Source organism: Python bivittatus, unplaced genomic scaffold, assembly GCF_059951505.1.
Source record: "Python bivittatus isolate LINGU-HERP-01145 unplaced genomic scaffold, Pbiv_v1 ctg000020_np1212, whole genome shotgun sequence".
Lineage (NCBI taxonomy): Eukaryota > Metazoa > Chordata > Lepidosauria > Squamata > Pythonidae > Python > Python bivittatus.
This window is the reverse complement of record NW_028277030.1, coordinates 97,778,138-97,790,580: the sequence shown is the minus strand read 5'-3', so window position 1 is coordinate 97,790,580 and position 12,443 is coordinate 97,778,138. Positions and strand designations below refer to the sequence as shown.

The 12,443-nt window shown below is 37.4% G+C and overlaps 1 protein-coding gene across 2 annotated transcripts in view; it reads left to right on the top strand.

Moving 5' to 3' along the window:
• The window catches only part of XPO5 (exportin 5), a 51,773-nt gene that overhangs the window by 11,418 nt on the left and 27,912 nt on the right, over positions 1-12,443 (top strand). For both annotated transcript variants that reach the window (XM_025173211.2, XM_007438275.4), the window contains exons 9-17: positions 1,376-1,475; positions 1,950-2,033; positions 2,446-2,571; positions 2,846-2,936; positions 3,608-3,736; positions 4,118-4,233; positions 6,000-6,155; positions 8,481-8,522; positions 9,331-9,420. In XM_025173211.2, the coding sequence (XP_025028979.1) occupies positions 1,376-1,475; positions 1,950-2,033; positions 2,446-2,571; positions 2,846-2,936; positions 3,608-3,736; positions 4,118-4,233; positions 6,000-6,155; positions 8,481-8,522; positions 9,331-9,420 (934 nt within the window). The remainder of the gene's footprint in view (positions 1-1,375; positions 1,476-1,949; positions 2,034-2,445; positions 2,572-2,845; positions 2,937-3,607; positions 3,737-4,117; positions 4,234-5,999; positions 6,156-8,480; positions 8,523-9,330; positions 9,421-12,443) is intronic.

Genomic DNA, 12,443 nt, shown 5'->3' with positions numbered 1-12,443 from the left:
TTGCCTTCTCCCCTCTTTGGAAGATCTTTACAGCTCCCGCTGCCTTAAGAAAGCTCAAAACATTCTTAAGGATTCATCTCACCCTGGACATTCTTTTTTTGAACTATTACCATCTGGCAGATGGTACAGGATAATAAAAACAAGGACCAATAGGCTGAAAAATAGCTTTTATCCCAGAGCTGCAACTATATTGAACTCTACCGTATAGTGCAATATTAATGTAACATTAGGGGTTGTGCAATGGTGAATAGAATGTGAAGGATGTGTGTTTTTATTTTATGGTTTTTATATTTATAAGGTGCACTGGGGATGGCATTTAATTTCGTTGTACGAGGTACAATGACAAAGTTTACAACAACAACAACAACATAACTGAAAATACTTTCTTGCTAATAAGTTCTGGGTTTTCTTCCTATTAACTTGGTGGATCTTACCAACAAGTCTTTGTCATTTTAGCAAGAAGACTTTGTCATTTAACCTTTAATTGGATTTTAAAGGTTTCATGAGAATTATGCAACCTAATTTTCAGGTTTCTCTTGAGCAAGATGATTTTCCCCAAATGGAGAACCTATTGTCTGAATATGCTTTTCTGTGTTTTCTTTTACTTTCAAGAATACTAAAGCAAAATTATAAAATTCAGTTGTGATAACTTGCTCACATTAATTTTTGGTTTGTTGACGGGACCCTAATTTACTTCCTGAACCATATTGTTGCCTTCTAATTGTGCTATAAAATAATTCAATCAAAAGAATCCTGCCTTTGTGATGTCAGATTTTGTGAGATGTTGAGAAGAAAACATGATGAAAGCAAAGAGTTATGATTAAGGAACATGCGCTGGTAACGTTTTTTGTTGATGTTAGATATTACTTTAATTTATAAGCAGTGTTATCTCACATATATAATGGTCCTGTCAGGTCTATGATGTTCAAACCCCAATACAGAAAAATCTCTTGAAATCCAAAGTAGGTTCAGAAAAGATTTCATTTATTGGATGGTACATGCAGCTCTAAGCAAAGCATTGCTAAAACTAAAGCCCACGTAATTTTCCCTTTATTTTTACCCTCATTCTAGGTGCCACTTTTGGTTCTCACAGAGGTGTGACCTTGTACATTCCTAACTCTGATAACATGTCTTCCTGGCCTTCAATTTCACGCCGGCTCTGTCTTCTTTCACTCCCCGCCCCCCCCCCACCGTTGAGAATGGCAGAATCAAAGCAAGCGAAAAGCATTTACTAAAATCAAAGTACACAGATGGCATTTACTATACTAGTAAAACACTTCTCTAGTTGATATATATTTTGATTGCTGCAGGTTCTGACAGGTCCTTAGTCATGTGGTAGAGCCTGCATAACTCTTGCTTTTTTCTTTACTTTCAGGACTGCAGATGGTGAAGGTTTAGTAGAGAAGCAGTATGTTTTCTTGAAGAGACTTTGCCAAGTATTATGTTCCTTGGGCAGCCAGCTATGTGCATTAGTGGTGAGTGATAATGAGAAAAATAATTATTTATCTCCTTTTGCTTCTTCTTACCAATCAGCCTGGTTTCCAAAAATCATTCTTATTTTTGCCCAGTTTGGGAATGGGTGTGGATGATTGGCAGCCACCTGGTAACTGCCAAAAACTTACTCCATGTTCTCAGCCTCCTAAGTATGTGACAGTCCCAGCACCTCTGGGAATTCCAAATCTAACACATCTGGAGGCATCAGGTTGAAGAAAGCTGGTCTTACATCTTCTCCTATACTAAAGAATTAATCTCTCTACTTTAAATTTAAAGGAAGTGAGCAGGAAAGGAAAATGCTGCTCTTAATTTTACAGTTGAAAACTCCAGACAGGAATCTCCAGTCAACAGGAAGCTTCATGTAGGAAGAAAACTCTTCAGCTGTTAATAGATGACTCCTTGTCATCTAAATCATGTTAGGGTCTAAGTTTGCTTTGCTTTTCTCCCCTTAACAGGGTTCTGATTCTGATGTGGAAACACCTGTCAACTTGGGAAAATACCTTGAGTCATTTCTAGCTTTCACAACCCATCCAAGTCAGGTAGGTAGATAGGACTGTCAAAGTGAAATATTCCCCAGTGTTTAAAAAGTATTCATTATTCCTTTCTGAGTTGAAGAAAGACTTTGTTCATGATAATATCCTTAAGCCAAATCTACCATACTCAAATTCAGCTGCATTAATCTGTTTATTCAACTTATAATATATTGAGCTTTTGCCCTTTCTTTTCTGAAGTTCTAGAAAATGTTGCCATGTGCACTTCTCTGCTACCCTGCATTATTAGTATCTACCTTGCAATAGAAAGTGACAGTGTATGTGTTAAATAATAGTTTTGGTATTTGTTTTGGCAAATGTGACAAAATTATATTATTGAATGATTCATATAGATTACATAGCTGTTCCTGGTTTTATGATAGTAAATTCTATCTAATAGATTAATTCTTTATCTTCCTAGTTCTTACGTTCTTCTACCCAGATCACATGGGGTGCTCTTTTTCGACATGAAGTCCTGTCACGTGATCCTCTATTGTTGGCTATTATCCCAAATTATCTGCAGGCATCTATGACTAATCTAGTGAAGGTATGGTGTTAAGAGAGTGTAACAAGATGTAAATATGAATGTTTGGAAAAAGAACAGTTTTCAAACTGAGTCAGCTATTTCCTGAACCTCTTTGTTAACAAACTCCCCTCTCACAGCTATCTCTGATGTGACTTAGTGAAAGCAGAATTCTTTCCAGTCAGTGCAGTATGTTACATGTTCATTAATCTGTTTTAAGATCATTCTCCAGAATCTTTATTTGACAATATATGTGCGTAATGTTTTCACCTCTCATCTCATTCTTCTCTTTTTATAGTTGGGATTTCCTTCCAAGACAGACTGTCCTAGTTGTGAATATTCTCGTTTTGATTTTGACAGTGATGAAGATTTCAATTGCTTCTTCAATTGTAAGTTATTGTTCCAGCAAAACCCAACTATAGGTAGTCCCCGCGTTACGAATGCCTGGTTTAAGGACAACCCATAGTTAAGAACAGAGACTATTGTAACAAAATTTGAGTTAAATACCCAATGATTTGAGTTAAATACACAATGGTTCGAGTTAATTACACAATACTACTTATATAGTATTATACAAGAATACTGTTCTGGCTTACATAAAAATTCGACTTTAAGGACAGACCTTGAGAACGGAACTCATTCTTAAACTGGGGACTACCTATAAAAGTTTTTCAATATACTTTGGTTTGAACAGCATTAACAGAATGTCAGTGTGGACCATTTCAGAGCAGAAAGCAACTGGAAAGTTCCTGTTATGCCTTCTACTTAAATTGTTCTATAGAAAGTAGATATTTTCAAGTATATCTGAAAAAAGGTTTTGAAGAAAGAATGCATGTTCATCCAGTCTATTCAAATTTTGCATTACCTACAGACTTCTGAATTCACCAGCAGCGTGGAATTCGCCAGAAACTTGGAGTGAGCTATAAAGCCATCCAAAGGGTTTGCTTTTCCAGAATGAACACTTCAGACTTCAGATTTTACATCCAGGTTGCTTGCATGAGCAATTCTCACTTAATTATGGTAGCTACAAGCCAGACTTTTGTTGTCTTTTCCTTGCCAGCTTTCCGTGCACAACAAGGAGAGGTGATAAGGATGGCATGTCGGCTGGACCCTCACACTGGCTTCCAGATGGCTGGGGAATGGCTGAAATACCAATTGTCCCTTCCCCTTGATACTGGAACTGTGAATTGTAAGTTTCTTTAACAGGAGGGAAAAATGCTGAATATTCAACAGTGGTGCACAACATGGTTTTCTTTCCTTTGCTCAAGCAGTTTCTCTTAATTTTTCCAAACTAGACTTTCCATTTAGATGGGGATATTTGAAACATGGTGATCACTCAGAGAGTTTGGTTGAAATCCATACATTTCTCCAATTAATCATAAAGAGCTAATTACTGCATTTTTAACAAAAGCAGCTTTCCAGCAAAACATATTTTTATTGTAACCGTTTTCATTGTGAAATTTTGTTGAGGACATTGGTAAGCGGTCTTGGAAAATAAATTCTTATTGAAAGGAGAATCTGATACTGTGAATGTTCTAAAAGTTTTCTTAACTTTGTTTTCCTTTGATAGCTAAAACAAATGAAGGACCCTGCTCCATCTTTTCTCCTTCCTTTGTGCATTGGGATGCTATGACCTTTTTCCTAGAAAGCATCGTTAGCCCGATGTTCCGGACCCTGGATAAGGAAGTACGTGGCCCAAATGTTCTGTCTTTTTTCAGTTACCCTTGACATAATGTGGCTACGTTGCCTCTTGAGAAACACTCTGGGGAATACAAGCCTGCATGTACTGATTCTAGATTACATTATTTATAATATTTTTTCCTTTGAGAAATTTTAGTTTTTAAATAGTATTTCAAGCTTGCTGTATTAATAACATTTTAAAAAATAACACATTCTAGCTAGGTAGTTTTATTGATCCAATTCTACTACTGGAGATTTTTAAAGATAGGACAGATAGATTTTAATACATTTATTCTCTTCAAAAATATGAATGAGGGCTAGCAGGATCTAACTGTGAAAATATTGTCCATGGCTGTGCATCATTCCAGGAAAAGATGCTTTAAAGAGTTACAGGTAGTTTCTATATGCATATTCCTGCATGTTCCAAAGTACCTTTTCCAGATTATTTCTCAAGGACTGCCCAGTCCCATTATACAATGGACTGAAAAACTATTGCCTAGTCCAGCTGGAAAATTGGAAATTTGAACTAGATATCCTTCTCTCTCTCTCTTAATTTTTCCTATTATTAAGTAAAATACCTTAAATGTTAGTAATACAATTATGGTACTAAAATTGTAAATATGTTTTAATTTATACAAATGTGGATGTTCTGCCTCACATAAGTATTTCGTTGCCAAAACCCATTCACTTCAAACTCCTGATACAGGAGGTACTCAAATCTGTACTGTAAGAAATTTATACATTACTAGTTTAAGAACTGAGCTTGGGTAAAGTCAATTCTGTATCTTTTAGCAGTGGAGGTAATGTATGATTTTATTTATGTCCAGTTCAGGTTGTTTTCCTGACCAGAATGAAAAGTTAATATGTTGCAAGATTAAGTTTAACACTTAAAGCCCTGAGAAGAAAAATGAACTAAAGGTAGTCCTCAGTTAACAACCACTCATTCAGTGACTGTTCGAAATTATGACAGCACTGAACGAGTGGTACTTACAACTGGTCCTGAGATGGCGGAACTTATAACGGTTGCAGCGTCCTACGGTTGCGTGATCACCCTCACATGCCTTCCCCTGCTCGGCAGCAGCCACCCCAAGCCTCGCTACACTCACAACGCACCAGCCCCTTGCATGCTCTCCCCTGCCCGTACTGTACCAGACCCTCACGCACCCTTGCACATCCTCACCTGCTCCACAGCAGCAACTTACCTGCCTGCAGGCCTGCTTGCAAGCCACTGGGGCTTGCAACTTCCTGCTGGTTTCCCCACTGACTTTGGTTGTTGGAAGCCAGCAGGAAATTGTGAGGAGGTCCTTACTTAATGGCCCACAAACTTTGCTTAACAACAGCAACGGGGACTGCCAGGATTGCCATTGCTAAACAAAGCGATCACATGGAGTCGCACTTTACAACCACATTGCTTAGCAATGGAAATTCTGGTCCCAATTACCATTATTAACTGAGGACTACCTGTAGGTGAAAAAATGGAGCACAAGTATAAAAGATATATATATATATATATATATATACACATACATACATACATACATACATCCATCCTTTTGTGGCCCCCAGAGCCTCAACAAATGGACTTATTTTGTGTGTTTTGAAGAATTCTGGGTGCCTTAAGCCTTACAGATGCATAAGGCGCCTGATTTACTTTCTGTTAAAATTGTCCAGTTAGAATCAGTCAGACCTGTGTTTTTTTTCTGGCAAATAAATATCGATATTGTATGAAGCCAGAAGACATTTGATCATTGTCCATTCTCCTCCTATTCCAGGAGATCCCAGTTTCTCATGGCATAGAACTGTTGCAGCTTGTCCTTGGCTTTGAAACAAAAGATCCCCTGATTCTATCCTGCATCCTTTCCAATGTCTCAGCGCTCTTTCCATTTGTTACATACAGACCAGAATACCTGCCAGAAGTTCTTTCCAAGGTAAGTGCTTTCTAAACGCACTCTCCTTGATGGATTAGGCTATGGTCAATAAACATCAGACTTCTGAAATCTACTTCACTGTAACAGGAATCTCAGATTCTACCAGCTGGAGTAAGATGTAAAATCATGGCTTCTGATAAAATTTATTTATTTTATTCATATGATTTATATAGCCCCCCATCTCACAGAAGTGACTCTGGGCAGCTTACAAGATGTTTTCTGAAATTCTTGTATTGCCAACTAATTTAGAATTTGCAGGACAGATACCAAAGCCAGGAGGGCATTAAAAGAGGTGCCAGGATTGAAACAAATAGCAGCATGTGTATTTAAATTGCCCCTATTATTTAGTTACAGCACCAAGGGCTCCTCCTCCATTTGCCACAGTGAGCCCAAGTGGCAAGGAATTCAATTCACAAAGATGTTGCTTTGGTTGGGCAAGCTTTTATAGCCCTGCCACTTCTCTTTCCCCCTCCACCCCCAGAGTTGCTCAGTTTAGGCATCAGCAAAGGAAGGTTAGATATTAATGAGGATTAAGTGTCTAGCTGGCACTGGGTGCCTGTCACAACAAAAGAGGGGAATGTTTATCTGATTGGAGTTACAGCTAGAAGTTTGTTATCTCACAGGGCAAAAGAAGGGAATAATTATCTGATTGGGATTAGAGCTGGAAGTTTGTTATCTCACAACATGCAAGAGTAAATGGCAAAGCTAGCTTGTCTAAGCAGCCTCTCTTCCAGATGTTAATTGAAAGATGCAAGTCAGTCACAGGATACAAAATTAAAACAAACCCACCAAACATAACCTCCCAGCAGAGCTCATCTATGTCCTGACCCAAATGCCTGGGGAAACAGGTATTTAAAGGAACCAGGGCTCAAGTTGCATTGGAGGGTGGGATCTAACAGTAACTTGTAAAATGGGACTTGACTCCTCTCACATGTGTACTTCAGTTATACAATTTCTTGGGCATAAAGAAGTGGCTATTTTAATTCTGAAATTAGACCATGCTCCATTGTTATGGTTCAACCACTGTTCTTTTTGACATAAATCCATCTTGAAGAAGAGTTGCTGATTATTTTGTAAAGATAGTACTGTGGTATTTTGATTTATTTAAGTCACAGGACAATTGCTGCAACAATTTATTAAATATAGCAGATAATTCAGAAGTAGCTTAAAAATAAAATGTAATGTTATTTAATCAGTTAATCATCTTATTAAATAATCATTTTGTTAAATTTAATAAATTTATTAAATGATTAACTAACTTCAGACTTTTAATTTTGTGAAGCTGCTTCTGGCTATATTCTTATAAGAAGCCTGAATCTCTGGAGAAAAATACAAGAATATAGCAGTATGGCATTCCTCCTGTGTTTGGATAGCCAGATGGTTATCTAAATGTGGTGGCAGTAATGATGATATTACTTAACTACCTTCTGAAAGCATTAGGCTGGAATCATACAATGCATCTGTTTGCCACAGGCAAAATGTATAGATTATTTTCATCTTATTCTCGTTAATCTGCATTTTAGTTGGTGACTGTCTAAATCAGATTGGCAGAATTCCCACGTGTATTCTGAAAAACCATGGACTGATATCTTTTTAGTTTCTTTTAGTTCTCTTTTTAAAATACCCTTACATTTCTGTTTGCTTAGTATACATTAATTCAGATGCATTTGGTTTATAGACAAGGAACCCTGGTACCAGTAATTTGTAGTTTTCAGTATGGTAACCCCAGTCATCAATTCCTGATCTTTCCCACTGCTACACCTCTTTTTTTTTCCAGCATCCAAAGGTAGGGACAAGGGAAGGGTTTTGCACATACTGGAGGACTGAAGAGGAAAGAACCCCTGTAGCCAGTGTTGTAACTGACTGATTATTTTATCTGAGCTCAAGCACAGGTGCTGGTTTTTAAATTGTAAGCTGTTCATAACATTTGATTTACATGACTGATTTTCCCAATGTGTTCCTGTGCCGTCATACCAATTAATATCTGCAAAGACTGTCCCCCACCTCAGGTTTCATTAGTGAATGAGATCAAGGTTGCCTACTCCAGCAGAGATCTTTTTCAGTGTAGCCTTGGAGTTGTGAAGCTGTGCCAGAAAAGATTCACTGAAAAGCACATTCTTCACTGTATATATAAATTTGCTTGGGGTAGGGGGGAGAAAGCAAACATGCATGTGATTTTGTAATGCAGCCATCTTATCCTGAAATAAAAACAGGAACAAGTTAATTAGTAAAGTCTTGGGGGCAGTATTTTCCAGGTAACTGATATATAGAGAAAAAATGCAAAAAAAAAATAATAATGACTGACTTTTGCTCTTGTTCTCTTAGCTTTTTGCCTCTGTCACCTTTGAGGTTATAGAAGAAAGTAAGGTAAGTTCATTTCATAAATATGAGGATGAAGTTTCCTGGTGTAACTGCAGAACAAGATCATTTTGATTTTATCCGATCTCTCAGGCACTGCTGAGACCATGAAACGAGAAGGGAATACTTGGATGGCCAGGCTCTACATGGACTACTGTAGCCAGGGAAGATAGGGATTGATTTACTTCAAACTAAAAGCACAGTGTAAAAACAAAAACTTGAATAGCAATTTTTGCAGTGGTACTTACCTTAGAAACAAACTTCAGTAATAGAATGTCCATAATTTTAAGCAAGTTTTATAGAACAGATATCTTTATATTCAAAATAGAATTAAGTATCCTGGGAATATCAGTTTTCTCTTAAAAGTAATAAGCGTAAGGAGCTGTATAGGTGGTTTTGAAATCTCAGGGACAGCTTGGTTGCTCGGAAATAAAGTCCAATTGTCAGGTAATAGTTTTAAGAGCCTTGCAATTCTCTATCCCTTCTTGTTAAGAGCAAAAACAGAATACACTGTGAAGAAATTCCCAAATAGCTCCTCCTGTCATGATTGAAGGTAAGTATAGGGCATCATATTAAAAGTTTGCCATCATTAGAGGTTTGGATAGAAACCAAGCTCTTAGTTTCCAAGCAGGACAGTTAATTGTGCTAGAGTTCTACAGAATTTTCAGAAGATGGTCAGAACTGCTTAGTTTTAAAGCTGTTTTTGATTATACTATTTAATATCTTGAAAAACTTATTAAATAATTAAAGAAGCTTTGTTCGCTAAAGCATGTAGAATACAATGCTATCTTTAAGTTTTATTTATTTGCCTGCCCAGGCACCAAGAACCCGTGCAGTAAAGAATGTGAGAAGACATGCTTGCTCCTCCATCATCAAGATGTGTCGAGATTATCCTCAACTTGTTCTGGTATTTAGTTGCATTTTGTTCAGCATGGAACTGTTTTTCTAACTTACGCTACTTTGGGGGTGGGAATGCACATTCCTAGTCTTTATGGTTTAAATCTCACTATGACACATGTACAGTGGAGCAAAAAAGTATTTAGTCAGCCACCAGTTGTGCAAGTTCTCCCACTTAAAAAGATGAGAGAGGCCTGTAATTTTCATCATAGGTATACCTCAACTATGAGAGACAAAATGGGGGAAAAAATCCAGAAAATCACATTGTCTGATTTTTAAAGAATTTATTTGCAAATCATGGTGGAAAATAAGTATTTGGTCACCTACAAACAAGCAAGATGTCTGGCTCTCACAGACCTGTAACTACTTCTTTAAGAGGCTCCTCTGTCCTCCACTCGTTACCTGTAGTAATGGCACCTGTTTGACCTTGTTATCAGTATAAAAGACACCTGTCCACGACCTCAAACAGACACACTCCAAACTCCACTATGGCCAAGACCAAAGAGCTGTCGAAGGACACCAGAAACAAAACCTGCACCAGGCTGGGAAGACTGAATCTGCAATAGGCAAGCAGCTTGGTGTGAAGAAATCAACTGTGGGAGCAATAATTAGAAAATGGAAGACATACAAGACCACTGATAATCTCCCTTGATCTGAGGCTCCACGCAAGATCTCACCCCGTGGGGTCAAAATGATCACAAGAACGGTGAGCAAAAATCCCAGAACCACACAGGGGGACCTAGTGAATGACCTGCAGAGAGCTGGGACCAAAGTAACAAAGGCTACCATCAGTAACACACTATGCCACCAGGGACTCAAATCCTGCAGTGCCAGACGTGTCCCCCTGCTTAAGCCAGTACATGTCCGGACCCATCTGAAGTTTGCTAGAGAGCATTTGGATGATCCAGAAGAGGATTGGGAGAATGTCATATGGTCAGATGAAACCAAAGTAGAACATTTTGGTCTAAACTCAACTCGTGTTTGGAGGAGAGAGAATGCTGAGTTGCATCCAAAGAACACCATACCTACTGTGAAGCATGGGGGTGGAAACATCATGCTTTGGGGCTGTTTTTCTGCAAAGGGACCAGGACGACTGATCCGTGTAAAGGAAAGAATGAATGGGGCCATGTCTCGTGAGATTTTGAGTGAACACCTCCTTCCATCAGCAAGGGCATTGAAGATGAAACGTGGTTGGGTCTTTCAGCATGACAATGATCCCAAACACACCGCCCAGGCAACGAAGGAGTGGCTTTGTAAGAAGCATTTCAAGGTCCTGGAGTGGCCTAGCCAGTCTCCAGATCTCAACCCCATGGAAGTCTGTGTTGCCCAGCGACAGCCCCAAAACATCACTGCTCTAGAGGAGATCTGCATGGAGAAATGGGCCAAAATACCAGCAACAGTGTGTGAAAACCTTGTGAAGACTTACAGAAAACGTTTGACCTCTGTCATTGCCAACAAAGGATATATAACAAAGTATTGAGATGAACTTTTGATATTGACCAAATACTTATTTTCCACCATGATTTGCAAATAAATTCTTTAAAAATCAGACAATGTGATTTTCTGGATTTTTTTCCCCCATTTTGTCTCTCATAGTTGAGGTATACCTATGATGAAAACTACAGGCCTCTCTCATCTTTTTAAGTGGGAGAACTTGCACAATTGGTGGCTGACTAAATACTTCTTTGCCCCACTGTACTTCCTTTGTTTGTCGTCTATAGCAAAGCAGGTTTAATGGATCTTTTAATGTGCTTAGTAGTAAAAAAGATCATGATCAGTCATTTGACTTTCATTGATGTCAGAAGTCTTGTGGAAAATTACACTAAGGAACAGAGGCCAGCTTGCTGTTTCGAAGGATATTTTGGTTATAGTATCAAGAAGGATACTATTTGAGAAGATCATTTGTTGTATTTTTAAGAGGTTACTGAACTTGTTCATACTTGTTGTGATGAAGATGGGAAGTCACTTCTTTATATATTTTCTTTTTCTTTACTATATTCTTTTTTTCCCTTTTCTATTTTTATTTCTCTTTTTTCCTTTTTTCCTTTCTTTTCTGCAACTTTTTCTTTTTATTCTTTTAGTTTTTTTTTTTTAGATTGGATTAGTTTTTATTCTTGTTATAATTCTTAATAAAATTACTATAAAGTTACAAACATTTATCTCTTCATCCCATATCCCATCTCTTATCTATAAAGAAATCCATAAAACATCATCTTTTCACTCCTGGTGTCAGCAGAAAGTCCAAAAAGGGTAACCAGAAGTAGCAACATACCTTATTTTAACCTTGAACAAATAAACCCTCTTTATATTTCTTCCTTTTACTTCTAACAGCCTTAATCTTTAGTTCGTTCAAATATTGTCATAGGATTTGATTTCTCTTCATTTCTTCTTTGTCCTATCACAGAGTTCTTTAAGGCTTTAACAAGCCTCTTTTGTAAATCCAGTAGGAAAAAATTATCCACGTCACTCTCTTTAAATTTTAAAACCTCAGCCAGTTTCTTTTATAGGTCCAGTGAAACATCCTTTTCTAAATCATTTTCTTGGCCTGTCAGTTGTAAATCTACTTTCAATACCATCTCTATCTTGTCAGATAAAATTTGTTCTACATCTGACATTTTTTCAATAACAACTTTTGGACATAGTCTATCCATGGAAGCAGACAACATTACTGATATTGTGGCTACTATTTCCTGATAGCATTTTTCAGAAGTCTTCTCCAGTATTTTTATTGTCATAACCATCTTGCAGGCCTGTATATCTCCTCTACCTAAAATCTTTAGTCCCCTCTAGTGTCCAGTTTTTGAAATCATGAAATTGTTTATCTATGTTATGTCTTATAAAAACCAAAACAGGATCTATTTCCCACAAGAAGCTGCTTGTACTTTATAATTAATTCCAACATCTTATTGTAAAAGTTTCAGTATTCCAATTTTATCTGGACTCTTAGTCTGTTTATAACTTTCTAAAATCAAAAACTTATTTAGCTTTTTGCTGTTTATTTCAGATTCTTTAAATTCTTAAGTTTATAATTAA